The 19,241-nt window shown below is 31.3% G+C and overlaps 1 protein-coding gene across 1 annotated transcript; it reads right to left on the bottom strand.

The window, feature by feature from the left end:
- Window positions 1–6,621: 6,621 nt before the first annotated feature.
- Window positions 6,622–7,934, bottom strand: LOC108344145 (putative F-box/FBD/LRR-repeat protein At5g56810). Its single transcript, XM_017582612.2, has one exon. The coding sequence runs from the start codon at window positions 7,636–7,638 to the stop codon at window positions 6,622–6,624; it is 1,017 nt and encodes a 338-aa protein (XP_017438101.2). The 5' UTR covers window positions 7,639–7,934.
- Between the last annotated feature and the right edge of the window lie 11,307 nt (window positions 7,935–19,241).

Below are 19,241 nucleotides of genomic sequence, written 5' to 3' on the forward strand. Positions count from 1 at the left end.
TACCGTATACATGCTCATTAGAGAAGCAAGACATCATTGGGCTAGTATGAGGATGGTGTTAGAGGAGAATGGAGAAGTGGTGACCTAGGATCTATTCAAACAAAACTTCATTGCTAAATATTTTCCAAATAGTATGAGATATGCTAAAGAAGCGAAGTTTCTAGAGCTTGTGCAAAGGGAACACGTTTGTTGTTGAGTATGTCAAAGGGTTTAGACACTTGAGGCGTTTACACATCATAATCATGGATGAAAAATGACATTGTAGAAAGTTTGAGAATGGTTTAAAAGGTGATGTCAAGTTGATAATGACACCTTTCTCTATTAAATAATTTCTCGCCTTAGTATAAAAAGAAAGGGTGATGGAGAAGTTGAAGGTGAAAGTTGAAGCTCAACAAAGGCAACAGTAGAAGGTTGAAGGACCATCTGGGTCCAAGCTTAAGTAGAACAGAGGAAGAAATCATACTCTAGCCTTAGCCTTAGGGGTCTAGAGGGGTTTTCTTCTTAGTAGCAGTTTCATCAATGCAAGATTTAGTGCTTTTAGTGTAGAGGCCTACATCTAAGGAGTGTCTGCCCTTAATTGGCTGGTTTAAGGAAGTGAAATATGTGTGGGAAAGAGGAGCACTTTGCCAAATAATGTCCTTCTAATAGGAATGCTATAGCAAGATCTCAACCCAATAGAATAAGGGAGGCGGCATACCTTAGGCATTAGGAAGAGATTATGCTATGATCGGAGAAAAGGCAGCTAGTTTAGGTTACCTTATAATTGGATGTTCTTTGACAATTGGTAGGAATTTGAGTGTTTTGTAAGACTCTAGAACGACACATTCCTTTATGCCAAAATTTTGTGTTCAAGAGTTGGATTTCTTGTGAAGCAGTTGTAGTATGATCTAATGGTATCTACTCCAACTTCAAGTTTAGTCCAGATATTTGCATTATGTACTAGATGTCTAGTAGTGTTAGAGGTGCATGTAAGTTCAAACTCAACTTGATAGGCATACCATTATAGGGATTAAATGTGATCTTAGGAATGAATGATTATCTGCCAATTACATTCTTATTGATTACAATGAGAAGAAGTTGTTGTTTCTTAGCATACAAGAATTAAAGTTATTATCATCTCATCAAGTTTTAAAGGAGAGTCTTAATGCTTTATTATCTTAACTCACTTAGAGGTTGAGAAAGATGATAGAAAGTGTAGAGATACTTGTTGTGAAGGAGTTTGAAGATGTATTTCCAGATGGAGTACCGGGGTTTCCTCCTAGGAGAGAAATCGAATTATTAATTGATCTGGTGTCAAGAGCGGGACCAATATCAATGGCCCCATACTGTATGGCTCTAACAAAGTTGGTTGAATTAAATAAGCAGATAAAGGAGCTCTTGGAGAAGCAGTTCATAAGGCCAAGCGTGTCACCATAGGAAGCACCTGTGTTGTTGGTGAAGAAGAAAGATAGTAGCTCTGGGTTGTGTGTTGACTACAGACAGTAAACAAGTTAACCATCAAGAACAAGTATCCATTGTCGAGAATAGTTGATCCAATGGATCACATGCATGGTGTTGTGGTGTTTTCAAGGATTGATCTAAGATTGGAGTACCATTAGATTTTGGTTAAGGCTGATGATGTGCAAAAGATAGCCTTCAAGTCTAGATATGGACACTATGAGTATGTACTTATGCCTTTTGATGTAACTAGTGCTCTTACACTGTTCATTGACTATATGAGCAGGATCTTTCGATCTTTCTTAGATAAGTTTGTCATAGTCTTTATAGACGACATTCTTATCTATTCCAAGATTCACGAGGAGCATACTGACACTTAAGGATGATGCTTGGCCTTCTAAGGGAGAAGAAGTTGTATGCAAAATTATCCAAGTTTGAGTTTTGGATGATGGAAGTATAGCTTCTAGGACATGTGATATCGACTCAAGGGATAATTGTGGACCCAACTAAAGTTGAAATTTTGTAATGGAAGCGACCTAAGTTTATGATGGAAATTAGAAGTTTTATTGGTCTGGTTGGATTTTATAGAAGATTTATAGAATGATTGTGGTTCCTTATACATAATTGACTCGCAAAGATCAATTGTTTGCTTGGATGGACAAGTGTGAAGAAATTGTGTGTCTGATCTGTTTCATGTTCTCAAAGTAAAAGATGTGCAAGTTAGAGAAACTTTCCTAGTGAAGGTGTAGCCTAGTGGTATAAATGACTATTAGAAAAGAAACTTAGAGAAAAGTCCATCACTAGGAACTTAGGACAAAAGCCTTCGGTAATTACCAAAGGACAAAAAACAATTAAGAAGCTAGAAAATCAGCTCTGCTGCTGCCAGAAAATGCTAAACCAGAATGCACCACTGGACTTTCATCAAACAATTTAGGTGTAGGATTTTCCAACAAATTAAATCAAACAATTAATAGGCTTGCAATGAAAGGTGGCACTCAAAAAGAACTTAGGAGAGACTCTAAAGTAGATTTAAAAAACAAGAAACAATTATAAGTTGCATATATAGCTAATTCGAACTCAATTTTAAAATAGGCAAAAGTGTTTGATGAAATGCATAAGAGAGCTGCTGTAAAATGTGCATCAGATTTTGAAACTTTGGCTTGGCACTAGTTCACTCACTTTTTACAATGTAGGTTGTTTGTTAATTTTGAATTGTGCACTTCTTTTTATTCAATTGAACCAAGCTTTTGCTACCAATTTAAGATGAAATTCAGTGCAATAATCACAGCAACACAAATTCAAGAAATTTTGCAGCTCATATAAGAAAAGTGTTGAAAAATTGGTGGTTTGAATGGCAATTTTGCTCAAACGAGTTTGGACACTTAATTTTATGATTTGAGCAACTTTGTTTTACCAAGTAAGACTTGTGTAAGCTTCCATCAGAGGCTAAATACTTGCAAATCAGAATTTCACTGTTTGAGTTGCTCTTAACACCAAAATTTAAGCCAATTCACCAACCAAAATTCAATAGATGAATCAAACTGATCCGGAAACAATTAATATAACTCTAGGATAGTGGTTAAAAGTTGAACAAAACTCTAGGAATGAATTAAAAGATGTCCAGCAGGAAGTTCTAAACTGGATAGATTCAAGTGAACTTTTGTCACCCTTTAAGTGAATTTTTTTGGTTCAAACTACTCAAACTTTGAGTTTTAGGTATTTGTTTGCTTTTGAGTAGTTTCTTACCTTCATTTGACTACTTTAGACTTATTAGGATATTAACATTAGTTATTGTTATTCTACTTTAGGTGAATTGCCACTTTCTCACCCTTTTAGTAGACTTTTTTAGGTTCTACATACTCAAACTTTGAGTTTAAGGTAATTCTTTGCTTTTGACAAGTTTCCTAGCTTCATTCCACTAGTTTATACTTGTTAGGATGTTAACATTACTTAAAAATATTGTACATTAGGTCTAATAGCAATTTCTCACCCTTTAAGAACACTTTTTAGGTTCTAAATACTCAAACTTCGAGTTTGAGGTAATTCTTTGATTTTGACAAGTTTCCTAGGTTCATTTCACTACTTTAAACTTGTTAGGATGTTACCATTAGTTAAAATTAGTCTACTTTAGGTCAATTGGCAATTTCTCACCTTTTAAGTACACTTTTTTAGGTTCTAAATACTCAAACTTTGAGTTTTACCTAAATCTTTGCTTTTGACAAGTTTCCTAGGTTCATTTCACTACTTTAGACATGTTAGGATGTTAAAATTACTTAAAAGTTGTGTACATTAGATCTTCTTGCTATTTCTCACCCTTTAAGTGCACTTTTTAGGTTTTCTAAATACTCAAACATTGAGTTTGAGGTAATTCTTTGATTTTGACAAGATTCCTAGGTTCATTTCACTACTTTAGACTTGTTAGGATGTTAACATAACTTAAAATTAGTCTACTTTAAGTCAATTGGCGAATTCTCACCCTTTAAGTACATTTTTTTGGGTTCTAACAACTCAAACTTTCAGTTCTAGGTAATTCTATGTTTTTCACTACTTTCCTAACTTCATTTCACTACTTTAGATTTGTTAGGATGTTAATATTACTTAAAATTACTCTACTTTAGGTGAATTGGCAATTTGTCACCCTTTAAGTGAACTTTTTTGGTTCAAACTACTTAAACTATGAGTTTTAAGTAGTTGTTTGTTTTTGAGTAGTTTTTTACCTTCATTTAACTACTTTAGACTTATTAAGATATTAACATTAATTAAAATTAGTCTACTTTAGGTGAATTGTCTACATTTTTTAGGTTCCAACTACTAAAACCTTTAGTTTTACGAATTTGTTTGCTTTTCAGTAGTTTGGTAGTGTCATTTCACTACTTTAGACTTGTTAGGATATTAAGATTAGTTATTGTCAGTCTATTTTAGGTGAATTGCCACTTTCTCATCCTTTTAGTAGACTTTTTTAGGTTCTAAATACTCAAACTTTGAGTTTTAGGTAGTTCTTATCATTTGAGTAGTTTCCTAGGTTCATTTAACTACTTTAGACTTGTTAGAATATTAACATTATTTATTGTTAGTTTACATTAGGTGAATTCCCAATTTCTCACCTATTTAGTACACTTGTATAGGTTTTAACTAATCCAATTTTGAGTTTTAGGTACTTGATCTAATTTGACATCTGCCGCAACCAGAATCGCGACGGGACGACGATCCAAAAAAGAAACGGGTTTTGAAAAGAGATTTGGAGTCGCCACCATAGTTTATTCTGGAAAACTACAGAAAAACCATAAAAGAATAAGGCATGGTCTACAAGAACCAGATATGGGTTCGGGAGTCGGTTACGTGTAGGGAAGGTATTAGCATCCTACAACGCCTGCCCTAAGGCAATACCTTTAACTAAATACGCGAATATGATGTGGTTTTCAGAATGTTTAACTATCCCCTAAAATAAAACTCTAAAGAAACAAAATATATTTTTTAGCTTTTTGGGTCCGACAAGGATTGACCTTGTTGCTACGTATTCTCATTCAGAACGAGAAATCAGGGTTACGTAGTTCTTTCGAATCTGTTTGAGAATTTTGTTTGGAAATTGTTTGAAAATTTGTTTTGAAATGATTTTGGATAATATAGAAGTGAAAGAGAAAAGGTTTTTAGGAAAAGGACGATGCGAACGACCACATGCTTAACCTTTAAAATGTATTTTTTGGTATTTTTTATAAAGGAAAGAGAAAAGGTTTTTAGCACAAGGAGCGATCAGACATGCTTAACCTTTAAAATATATTTTTTGTATTTTTCTATAAAGAAAGAGAAAAAGTTTTTAGCACAAGGACGATGCGAGCAATCACACATGTGCTTAACCTTTAAAATATATTTTTTTGTATTATTATTTTTTATAAAAAAAAGAGAAAAATTTTTTAACACAAGGACGATAATATATTTTTTTTTGTTAATGAACGTTTGAAATGATCATTTTCAAACATTAGTTGACATCATAAATGAACATTTTTCAACTTCAATTAACATCTGAAAATAATCGTTTCTAACATCAATTTATGTGTGAAATTATCACTTTTGACATCAATTAACTACTTCCAATATAATATCAGTGTGTTTTGAACGTCCAAAAATAGCAACGTCATAGCTCTTTTTGTACTCGTGACAACAAATTGCATTACCAAATATTTTAAAATTATCAACAAATAATTTCATCTGTATGTGTATATATTTCAACATTAATTAAATTATCTACGAAATTGTTTTTTAGTAATTATTGACAAATATTTCATTCAATAATTATTGAAGAAATATTCTGTCAATATAATATAATATAATATAATATAATATAATATTATATAATATAATATAATATAGTATAATATAATATAATATAGTATAATATAATATATATATATATATAGATATAAATAATTGATCGACAATAAATATTAAATAACATATTCGTCAATATTTGCACACAAATTTTTTATTAGGTAATTATCAAAAAAAAATTGTAGTGTTTGTCAATAGACAAATGGTTGATAATCTTTTCTTGTAAAAAAATTTCCTTTTATCAATATATTTATGTTACTATTGACTTGACGAATTAATAATTTTGTTTTTTCTTGTAATTGAACGAATATTGATATTTTGATTATGTTAACCCAAAATATTTATTTGAGACAAGAGATATCTAATGAAATTTTAGATTTCTGATATCAAAGTCTTCAAGGAGACAGAGACAAAAATTTACTCAAATGCTAAAGAGATTTTTATTGATTATCTTAATCGAAAGAAAGATATTGTGATGAGTATGTTGCGCTATGTCATGGATGTTGTGTAATGTTTAACAAGTCAACAGCAAAAGCTTTTAAGGTGAATTCATGAAGAATCGAAATCATCACCACAATTCATGAAGTATAAACAAAGACATTATAACACACCCAATAATTTGTTGAAGAAGATGAGAAGTATAAAATGAATTAAAATTAAACATTATATAAATATTAATTTACATAAGAGAATATAGAGGTTATAATCAGGTCTAACTTTCAAAATTTTATAAGAAAATTCTTAAGCAAGTACTTCATCAACACTCCTGTTTGCTGAATGTTTTCCCCACTTCAATTTCTCCAATCTAACAAAGGGCAAAGGTAGACTTGACTTTGAAGAAAAGAAAATTAAGAAACATTATGAGAGAGACTCGTGTAAGACGAAAAGAATTAACGAAAAGTCTGGAGGAACACGAAAAGTGTGGAGGAACGGTTCTCGAAACAAGTAGTATGTGACAGGATAAGAGAATGTTACTATCTTTACATAGGACAACATTTTCAGCAACCTTAAAACGATTAAAGGACAAACAGAGTTCTCAATGACGGCTTCTTCAAGAAGGGCAAAGTCACACGTGGAGGAGACCTCATGACAGGCTATCGAACTTCTGATATCGAGATGGGTGAGATTCGGGGCAGAAAGCACAATCTTGTACTTCACTTCGGAGTACCTTATCGTGGTGAAACGAGAAAGATTGGGATTTGATATGCTGAGGACTTTGGCAGGGTTGCTCAAAGAACACCCCAGAAGGACCAAACTGTTCAACAAAAAACAGGATGAAAAGGGTTCGGCGCACTCATCACCGTCCCTTGCGGTGAAAGTGACATTTGTGAGATTCAAGGTTCTGAGCGAAGGTAGTTCTAGAGATTGTGGAAGTTTCAAGATACCAAGAGTACATGAAAGAGTGAGAGATGTGAGAGAGGGTGAAGAAAAGATGACAGGTATGGAATGATAAAACTCTTTTGGAGAAAAGTAATCGAGATAGATGCTCAAATTTGGCACGTAATGCAGAAGAGGAGTGATATGGTTGAGAAGCTCTTGTGTTACGGTGCATGCTTCTAGATCAAGACGATGCAAACTAATGGAAGTGTCTCTCTTGGAGACAACATGGTAGACAAATTGGTCGTAGCTGTCGAGAGTTTTGAAGTCGCTGCGTTTGAAACAGAGAGTGGTGAGACATTTCCAAACTTTGTTCCATCGTTTGGATAAGAGAGACGTTCGAACTGCTGTAGTTGTGTCCATGAAATGCATAATGTGGAGAAGAACATCGTCAGACAACTCACTGAGGAAGTCCATCTTATCTTTCTCTCTTCTGGTATTCTGTTTCTTCTTGGTTTGTGGCTTCAACTCTGCCATGCTTTCTTTTTCTTCTTCCATGGATGAAAGGACAAAAGGTGTTAGATTCGTGATATACCTTACCTATATAAACTCCCTAAAGAATGGCAGGTTTTTTGTACACTCAGTCTATTTCCCAAGATTCAAAGGAAACTGAAAGCACTTTCCTCCGTTTATATTAAGGTAATTTGAAATAATATCTTCTTTTAAGATTTTCAACGTGTTGTTAGAGATAATTCTGTTTAAATTCACTGTATTTTTTTAAGAGAATATTTCTTCTGTTTTCCGACCTACAAAATGTTTAATACAAATTAGTGTAGCAATTATTCTTTTAATATAAAAAATATAATTTTGTCTTTTATATTAATTCATATATATTTTTGTTTTGTCATAGCATATGGATAATTGATAGTTCTGATATTAAATATGGAATGAACCCTTACCATTAAATTAAAATTATAGGTAATAGTTAATTTTTTTTATCTAAGAATGTAGTTTTTAAAACTTTCTCTACCCCAACATTCTTCTTATTTATATTTTAAATTTCTATGTTTTTTTATAAATTTATAAATAGAACATATTATTTTAAATACATTAAAATAATAAATATAGTTATATTTATAAAAAGATTTTAATTTTTTATTAATATTTATTAGTATTTAAACTAAATATAAATTAAAATTTAATGAGGTATGTTATGCAATTATTTAAATATTTCATTTTACTACGTGTTGCACTTTATTTTTATTGTTTGCAATTAATAATTTTAAATATATTTATTATTAAACGTGTTTTATTAATATTTTCAGTTAGTATATTTTTATTAATTGTTTTAATTAATATATTAATTTATTTTAAATACATAATGTTTTATAATTGAGATTTTTTATTTCGTTTCTTAATTTAAAATTAAATACATTTGTTTATTTGTAAAAACATAAAAAATTGTGTTTTAGAATTAACTGTAATTTAAAAATAATAAAATTCGTTTATTTTAGTATTAAAATATTTTAATATAAATAATTTTTTATAAATGAGTTTTATAATTTTAAAACAGAATCATTTTACAATTAACTCATCAATCAATTTTCTCTATGTAATTTAGTTTTCTTCCTATTTTCTCTTTCCAATCTATTTTGTCTTTACCTTTAACTACGTTTATTTAATTATATCATTTTATAATTAGTTAATAAAATATAACGGTCGTAACAAATTTAATAATTTGTTATATATATATATATATATTATTCAAATTATATTTGTTAATCCTATTATCAGTGTCAAATCATAAGTTTGAAATAATTATCAAAATTGTTACAGTACCCAATACTATTCAACATAATCCTGGTACCGGCAATCCAAAGTAAAGAACACCAAATTACCATCTCATCTTTCTTCCGTGCGATGCCCTCGGTGGGAGTAACATGGCAAGTTAATCGTTGAATTAATAAGAAAGGAAAACATGGAATATTTTAAGATAAACTAATACCAAATAAAGGAAAACATGGAATATTTTAAGATAAACTAATACCAAATACAAAAAATGTCAAATTCTCCCGTGTTCATTATGCGGGACGAACTTCATAAACCTTCACAAAAACACAACCCATATGTATAAAAAAAAAATCACAGTATTTAATTAAGTCATCTAATGTAATGTTTCAGCACAGGCCAGTTAGTCTTTCAAGGGTTTTCATTCACGGAAAAAGAAAAACAAAAAGGAAAACAAAACCGAAAAAAAATACAAGTCAACATAAAAGCGCAAATCTTTGAAGGTTGATACTGCAAGTTATGTAACTTGTTCTCACTTCTCATCCCTTTAATTGTTAAAGAAAAAATAAAAAAATAATAATTAGACTCTTCAATTCATAATTATTTTCATTTAATTTTGGTAATCTTCGCATAGAATCTTAGATAAATAAAAACTAAAATATCAATTAACTCAAAATAAAAACAATTTCTTAATCTATTTCTATCTTATATAAAATAAATAAAATAATACTATACCTAAATAAATAAATAATAAAAAAATAATATCTTTATTTTATCTTCATCAGCAAACTAAATATTATTAAATTTAAAATGATAAAATAAAATTTAAACAAAATTATTAATAAATCTTTAAAATTTAAATTTATTCGAATATTTATTCAAATATTAATCATATCTTCAGTTACTTAAAATAAAATTTAAATAAAATTACTAATAAATCTTTAAAATTTAAAATTTAAGTTTATCCTAATATTAACGGTATCTTCGTTTACTTAATTTCAATTTTGATACCGGAAGTTCAGGCTTATTGTAAAAGATATGAGCGGTACTTATAAGTTTTGCTCAATCCAAATTTTATATGTTAATTTTTGTGAAAACAAATCAAATTATGAACTTACATTTGAAACTATAGTATAATTTTGTACAAATCTAGTTATATAATTCAGCTTTAATGTTCAAATTAAAGAATGAAGAAGCCTAAAAAAAAATTGCCACCTTAAGCCGCCTTAATCGCATAATCAACTTGTATCCGAGCCAAGGGAGTTACCATGTCTCTCTCCAGGATGATCTGCAATTAAACGTAACAACTAAGATATTAGTATGGTAAATGACCTCCATTAAAAACTAAGAAGGAAATATAAAATGAACTAAAATTAAAATTTGTAAAAGTATTTATCTACCTAAGAATATGGAATAGAGGTTTGAGCTCCACCAAGGAAGAAAACATACCCAACTTTATTCTTCCTGTCATATTTATCCCCACACCAATTTACATCAGAATAAGAAGTAATTTATACCTCTTTTCTTGGTTCTCCTCTTGGCAGCAGTATTCCATAGGTATGTGTACCTTTCAAGTATCTTAGGATGCGCTTGGCAGCATTCAAATGAGAAATTCTTGGACTCTGCATGTATCTGCTTATAACTCCCACACTGTAACTGAGACCAGGCCTAGTATTACATAGATACCTTAGGCTACCAACCATCTTCCTGTAATCTGTAGGGTCTACTCCTTCTTCTTTGGGATCTTTCTCTAGCCTCACACCCACTTCTGCTGGAGTATTTGCAGAATTGCAATTCAGCATGTCAAATTTCTTTAACATTTCCAATGCATATCTTGACTGATGCATCACAATTCCACCATCAGTCTCAGTAAACTCAATCCCAAGAAAATAGCTCAACCTTCCCAAATCACTCATTTCAAATTCCTTTAACATTTGGATTTTGAAATCAGAGATTTCCTCATTTTAGTGCTTTGGTCAGTATATCTGCGATTTGGTCTTCAGATCTGCAGTATACGACCTCCAACTTCCCTATACTCACTTGCTCTCTCATATAATGAAATATGGTTTCTATATGCTTGCTTCTCCCATGAGAAGCAAGATGTTTAGCTAGATTAATAGCTGACTTGTTATCAACAAATAGCTTTATCTTTCCCGTTGAAACAACCTTCAGCCCTTTCCATAGTGAACTCAGCCAAGCTGCTTGACAAGTGGCTTCACAGGCAGCAATGTATGCTGCCTCACAGGAAGATAAAGCCACTACAGGTTCCTTTGTCGAGCTCCATGAAATTGGCGCTCCACCAAGGAAGAAAACATACCCAGTTGTACTCTTCCTGTCACATTTATCCCAACACCAATCTGCATCAGAATAAGAGTTAATTTGTACCTAATTTCCTAGTTCTCCTCTTGGCAGCAGTATTCCATAGGTACGTGTACCTTTCAAGTACCTTAGGTTGCGCTTGGCAGCATTCAAATGAGAGATTCTTGTATTGTCATACAACTAACTTCAATGAACAGAAAATTTAGCATATCCTAGACATCTCAAACGTACTCTTTACAGTAATTCCTTACAAAAAGTGAAGTCTTTGATGTCTTGAAATGTCTCCTAAGCGTCTCCTGAAGTTCTACAGTATTTTTCTCGCTTTGTTTGTGTCCGAAGATAGTTTATGTCTTTTTGTCACGTCTTTTTAAGCCACTTAACTTCATTAATTCGCTCAGCGCACATGTGTGTATGCGCTGTACGAATTTTCCTAACTGTTGTACTTCAACTGATGATATTCGCACAACACACAGGTACTGCGAATTGCCTCTTTCTAGCAGTGCGAATTTTGACTTTCGCTTTGCAAGAATTGGCTGACAACAGTCCAAATAATACAACATTTCCTATACAATATTTAATATAACGTTCTACTACCTATTACAACTTTTCAATAAGGAACAACATGAATAATTACAAGATTGGACTCATCTATAAGTGTAAAAAGAATTTTTTTTCACACTTATAATAATATTTATTAGCTTCTAAAATAAACGTAAATTAAAAATTAATTAGTATCTTATATATGTTTATTTAAATATTTATTGTTATTATGCGGTGCACTTTATTTTCATTGTTTGCAATTAATAATTTTAAATATGCTTATTTTTAAACGTGTTTTATGAATATTTTCAGTTAGTATATTTTTATTAATTATTTTAAACACATAATTTTTTATAATTTTGAGTTGTATATCTAGTTATTTTTAAAAGTAATGATACTTTATTATTTTAATGATAAAATGTTTAAATATAACTAGAAATATAAAAAAAAAGAGTCTCATTATGTAAAAATATTCTACTTCTATAGAATCTATTTTCTAATTAAAAGTTGTTTTCCTTCTCTTTTAGTTTTCTCACAATTTGTTCATCATTTTCTTCGTTTAAGTAGGATTGTTCCTTGAGGCTTCGTCTCATTTGATTCCTACTTGCATGTAGTCCTTGTAAGTTTTTTTTTTTTTATTTCTACTTATCAATGTTTTCATTGCATTGTCAGATCGTTTTAGAAAAGGGTACTCTGCAGGAGATGCTTTTGCTGTTTGGGATCTTGTGAGCTACTTGGTCAAGTAACCCAAATTACTAACAAATTATACTTGTAATCCTATTAGTGTTAAATCATAAGTTTGAAATAATTATAAAAAAATTGTTATAGTACCCAATAATATTGAACATAATCTTGATACCGGCAATTCGAAGTAATTAAGAACACCAAATTACCATCTCATCTTTCTTCCGTGCAATGCTCTCAGTGGGAGTAACATGGCAAGTTAATCGTTGAAATAATAAGAAACGAAAACATGGGATATTTTAAGATAAACTAATACCAAATACAAAAATGTCAAATTCTCCTGTGTTCATTTACGTGGGACGAACTTCATAAACCTTCACAAAAACACAACCCATATAAAACAATCATATTATTTAATTAAGTCATCTAATGTAATGTTTCAGCACAGGCAAGTGTGTAATCCTCTAGTCTTTCAAGGGTTTTATGTAACATCCTAAATTCTCACATTAATGTAACATCCCAACTTTTCACATTAATGTAACATCCCAAATTTTCACACTTGATAATTAACATTACATTTACGGTAACATTCCGTAATCTCACCCTTTAAAATTTCCTAGTTGATATAAGTCTATACATGTAAAAAGATTCTAATTATAGTTCTTCGACTCCTCTTTCCTTGGTACTATGTGAGGCGACATTCCTTCATCTGCTCCCGTATAACGAATTATACGATCATCGCACATACCCAAACACAAAACACAAACAAGTAGGGTGAGCTAACATGCAACAAATCATTTATAAGACATGCATAATTACTTCGATACAAACATCATATAATAATTATGTCAGACACCCTCATACCATCGTACCTCAATTCCTATTAGACACTCGTCCCACAATACCCAATAAATACCATAATACTCAATAGACATTCATTCCATAATACCCAATAAACACTCATCCCACAATACCCAATAAACACTCATTCCACAATACCCAATAAACACTCATCCCACAATACCCAAATAAATACTCATTCCACAATACCCAATAGGCACTTATCCCCACGATATTCAATAGGCACTTATCCCAACGATATGTTGATGAGCGATCACGGGAGGTTCCGCACTTGTGATGTCATTCTTAGTCCCCTCACTATGTCCAAAACCGGCACATAGACCAGGACATTCTGCCCTCCATACTATTCACAAGGTTAGTCCCCTCACTATGTCCTAAACCGGCACATAGACCAGGACCTCCTGCCCCTCTCACCACATAATTCATCATTCTCTACTTGAGACTGAATCATTATTAGAGTATCAGGATAACCTCCAACTACGGGACCCTCAACATCAACATATACATAAATACCATAACTGAATCTCTCCACGAAACTCATACCATGCTCACATTCCTTAACTCATTACGAAATCTCACCACAATCCTCATACACATACCATGACATTACAGAATCTCTCCACGAGACTCATACCATACTCACATTCCTCAACTCATATTATACCCTTACGACATCTCTCTGTAATACTCATACATGTTCAGATGCATAAATTCAAATCCAATATAATAAAATGCAATCATCACAATTATAATTCATAATTCCATATCTACCACAATAACATGAATTCATCAGACATTTCCATTCCAACCAGATATATTGCACAATAATTTAACAGTACATAATCTGTTCAATAGGATTTAAGTTAAAAACTTGTCGAGTAAACTTCCAGGAAAGAGAGGTGCGTCACAATGGACAACTTAAGTACCAAATCTTTCCTTAGCCAAAGCGTTCCTCAACTAGTTTTTAACAAATTTCTTATTTACAGATTTAAAACAACAGCATATAATATTAACACCGAAATTTAATATAGATATATAAAAAAAAAAATAGAAATTAAGCAATATTGAGATCCCTGAGAAGATACGAAATTAATATCTATAAATCTGTAATTCCGATTTCAAATCTGAATGGTCACAATAATTCACTATTTGTTATAAACTACATATTAAAATTTCAGGTTGATCCAACGGTTAACTAGATAGATATTGAGGTTTTACCGAGGTAACTCAGGTGCAGAATTTTAAGTGGTTTTTGGTTATACTCAAAATGCGGAACTAATTTTCCTAAGCACAGACATTTACTTACAAATCTGAACGGTCAAAATGACTTAATATGTCTTATGAATTACATACTAAATTTTGGGCTCAATCTAACGGTAAATAAAATATATAGGAAATGTTTACCATGATAACTTAAGAACAGAAATATAGTGTTCATCAGATTTTTCAAAAACTTAAAAATTATTTTCTCCAAACATAGACTTTCAATTTATAATCCGATCGGTCAAAGTGTATTAATATATCTTAGGAATCATATATAAAAATTTCAAGTTGATCTAACGGTCAAATAAGTCGTAATATATATTTTACCGAGATGACTCAGTAACAGATCTATAGGTGTAATTAATTTACTCCAACATGCAGGATTTATTTCTCTAGGTATAGACTTCTAATTACAAATCCCAACGGTCAAAGTGAAGAAATAGGTCTTAGGATTCATATATTAAAATTGTAGCTAAATCCAACGGTCAAAATAATTAAAAGAAAAGTTTTACCATACTAACTCGAAAATAAGAAAATTATAATCATAAAAACTAAATTTATATAAGTGAATAGATAACTACCATTACCAAAATTTTAACATACTCACAACTCATATTCATTATCATAACATGGATAAAAATCATATACAAGAAGGATTAGCTCCCCTTACCTCTATTCCAGACTTAATCTCCTGCTCCGAATTTGTTTCCCCCGAAACCCTTCAGAACCTCTACTCTTCTTGCAACTAAAAATTTCTCTCTAACTCTTTCTTCTCTATTTCTCAAGCTCTCACTTGATTCCTCTTCTCTTGGTGCCAAATACCCTTCCCTCCCATGGCTATTTATAGTAAAAAAAAATTTACTATTCCTTAATATTTTAATATTATTTATTATTTTAATATTATTTAAAAATAATATTTCAATCACTTTCTCACCAAATCTGATCCTAATTTCTACCTACTACTTTCTTCCATGCTAAGGAATCCAAATGCTAAAAATTTATTTTTACTATTTACTTTTTATTATTTACTATTCACTATTCACTTTTTACTATTCGATTTTCTTAAAAAAAAAAAATACTAAATAAGTTATCAAAAATTTTAACCTCTCCTTATAAAATTACTATATTTTATATCCAAAATTTATATTTTTCTATCCATTAAAATTATTATTACTAATAAAATACTAAAATTTACTATAAATATTTTTCATGGGTCTTACATTCTCCCCAACAATAAAAATTTTCGTCCTCGAAAATTCGAAAATTTGACATAAAAAATAAAGTTATGATTATTTCACCTTATCTTCTAGTTTCCTTGTAAACTCATTTACTCTACTTATTTTGTGCATAAAATTTCTAGCATCTCAAATTGAAATGTACTCACGAAAAAATTAAAATCATAAACCTTCAAAACACTCTCACTTGTCACTTCTAGCCTCGTCAAAACCACCATTACACATACCCCACTAGTCTCAAAATAATCCATTAATGTTTTAAAAGAACTCATTACTCATAAACTATTAATCACAAAATTCCAGAAAACTTTTTATTCCTACTATAACCAGAAAGTGATTCTCCTTATAGATCCCTATTTAAGACTTTCATGACCCTGTAAAACTCTAGGAATTATTCTTTTTCCGTAACAACCTTCCATTATATTTTCTCAACACAATTTCTACTCCTAGAAATCGTACACCTCTAAAAGCCACTTATGTTTACCAAAATTATACTAGATTGTTCCACCTTACCCTCTACTTCTATTCTCCGTAAAATTTATAATTACTCTGATGATTACACGGAGTCCAAAACACTATTACTAAACAATTCATCCTTTATGTTTTTCTTTTCTATACCCATTTAACAAGAACTTGTCCAAAAATAATACCTATATTTAGTATGATTTATAACATCCATAGAAACCCTTCCACACTTAAGATCATGCATCATTTCCTTCACTCGTCCTTGATGAACTTATCTGACTCTCGGTAATACTGCCTTCACCCTTAACCACACTTAATGTTCAACAATCAACTCACAATTCTTGAAGACCATAAACTTCTAAAAACATATTGGAACATGACCAAACCATCCTTTCGATCATACTCTAGACTACAATATCTATCCTTCACTTGCATTGGTCAGATATCCCTAAAATATTGATCCTCATCCTTTATTTAACCCACACTAAATGTTGAACCACTATTTTTTTTTTCACCTGATAAACACTTCTGAAATACTTGACAAAACTAGAATAATCAAGCTTCTTTCAAGATTATACTCCAAATTACCTCAACCTTCATCTAATTGTTTTCCTAGCAAACATTACTAGCCTAAGTTAAAACATTCTCCAAGAATTAACTTATAAACTCTAAATCTTAGGAATATAAACCTTGTCCTCAAAATACCTTCCCACATCCTAACCTAACATGAATCCACAAACTTAACGTTGTCTCTAACCCAGTACCTAACAATTGTGTATCTCTAATAAGACTCAGCAGATCACTCAATCAACAATGTTATAAATTCTGAAACAACTTATTTTAATCTCAATAAGGCCGAATTTAACTATATTCTTTATCAGTACTGCACCTACTCGTTTAAATAAACCACTTATGCTACATAAGTTAAATGATCTAGAGAGATTATCAAGGCAATCAACCACAACCAACCTCAATTATAACGTGCTTCCCTAGATCAAAACCATATCCCCAGGATATTTAGTGTTAACCAAATCTCAAATTTTTATCTTATGCGAACTAAAAGTAAATATAAATAAGTTCACTCACACACATCATTGGTCAGAGATCAAGGTGCGACATATAAATCTTTACCCATCCTTTACATCACCATTGAGGTTTGAGTACTACCATATAACTATACCTGATGAAAATTGCTCCAATCACAACCTACAACTTCTTAATTATTCCAAATTCCCTAATCACATTAGTATTGCAACTCTCCTTTTTATCTATTTCCAAACTCTTCTTCTTCCTTATCTTGCCATGTTCATAATATTAATTCAACTTACACTACCTCTACTAACTTTAATATTCCAAAATCAATAAGATTTTCAACCATAAATCAGGACTCTTTAATCCTCTCATAAAAATACCAAAACTTTGCATAAGCTGAAAGCCAAAATTTTCGTACCTGGATTTTCTCTACCACTCATCATACCAAAATCACATACTCTCAAATTTTATCTCTAATACATTTACTGGAAAAATCTAACCATCTCTTTTTGATCATCCATTTAGCTTAGAATCCATTCAATACTTCATTCTTCTCTAAAGACCTCGTGTTCTCTTAACTTACAAATTTCTCCTTCTATTAAACTTTCTCTCAATCCTCTTTATGCCTTATACCACTTCTCTTCTACTCTTCTTCGTCTAATATTTGATTTATCCTTAATCTACTTTAGTATTCCTATCCCTTTTTATTTTAAACTTTATCTTCAAATCTTCCACCATTTTCTTTCTTCAGATTCCAACCATCACTGATACATCAATCCATGTTACCAATCTCACACAATGCCACTCTGTTTCTCACCAACACTTCCCTCACTTCTGACTTCTAACATTACTGATATACTAAACCAAACTGATTTCTCAAACCTTGCTACATTCATGCTTATCCAAAGCTTCTCTTAATCTAGCCTTTGAACTTAACTCCTTTTTGTGAAACGTAAGATATCTAATCTTCTGATTTTGTCCTGCAAACATTTTAAAACATAACTTCTAAACACCAACATCTTCACTTATCCTTTGAAACTCAGATTCTAGTATTATATCTCCCTATGAAGGCTTTAACTAATTCTAATATCTTTCATAAACCTTGAGAATTAAGAAAGGAAAATCATCTCTCGTAAAAGTCATGAGTAGTTAGACACAATACTCTACTATCTAGACTTGGAGAAAATTGTAAGTATACCATTTAGACTCAATTCTTCATAGAGAAGACACAACAGACCCACGACACAAAGGTCATCCTAAGGACGAACTGCTCTGATACCATTAATGTAACATCCCAAATTCTCACATTAATGTAACATCCCAACTTTTCACATTAATGTAACATCCCAAATTTTCACACTTGATAATTAACATTACATTTACGGTAACATTCCGTAATCTCACCCTTTAAAATTTCCTAGTTGATATAAGTCTATACATGTAAAAAGATTCTAATTATAGTTCTTCGACTCCTCTTTCCTTGGTACTATGTGAGGCGACATTCCTTCATCTGCTCCCGTATAACGAATTATACGATCATCGCACATACCCAAACACAAAACACAAACAAGTAGGGTGAGCTAACATGCAACAAATCATTTATAAGACATGCATAATTACTTCGATACAAACATCATATAATAATTATGTCAGACACCCTCATACCATCGTACCCCAATTCCTATTAGACACTCGTCCCACAATACCCAATAAATACCATAATACTCAATAGACACTCATTCCATAATACCCAATAAACACTCATCCCACAATACCCAATAAACACTCATTCCACAATACCCAATAAACACTCATCCCACAATACCCAAATAAATACTCATTCCACAATACCCAATAGGCACTTATCCCCACGATATTCAATAGGCACTTATCCCAACGATATGTTGATGAGCGATCACGGGAGGTTCCGCACTTGTGATGTCATTCTTAGTCCCCTCACTATGTCCAAAACCG

Source organism: Vigna angularis, chromosome 8 (genome assembly GCF_016808095.1).
Source record: "Vigna angularis cultivar LongXiaoDou No.4 chromosome 8, ASM1680809v1, whole genome shotgun sequence".
In the NCBI taxonomy this organism is placed as follows: Eukaryota; Viridiplantae; Streptophyta; class Magnoliopsida; order Fabales; family Fabaceae; genus Vigna; species Vigna angularis.

Coding starts and splice junctions, on each gene's coding strand:
- LOC108344145 (XM_017582612.2), bottom strand. CDS start 7,638: ATGGAAGAAGAAAAAGAAAGCATGGCAGAGTTGAAGCCACAAACCAAG.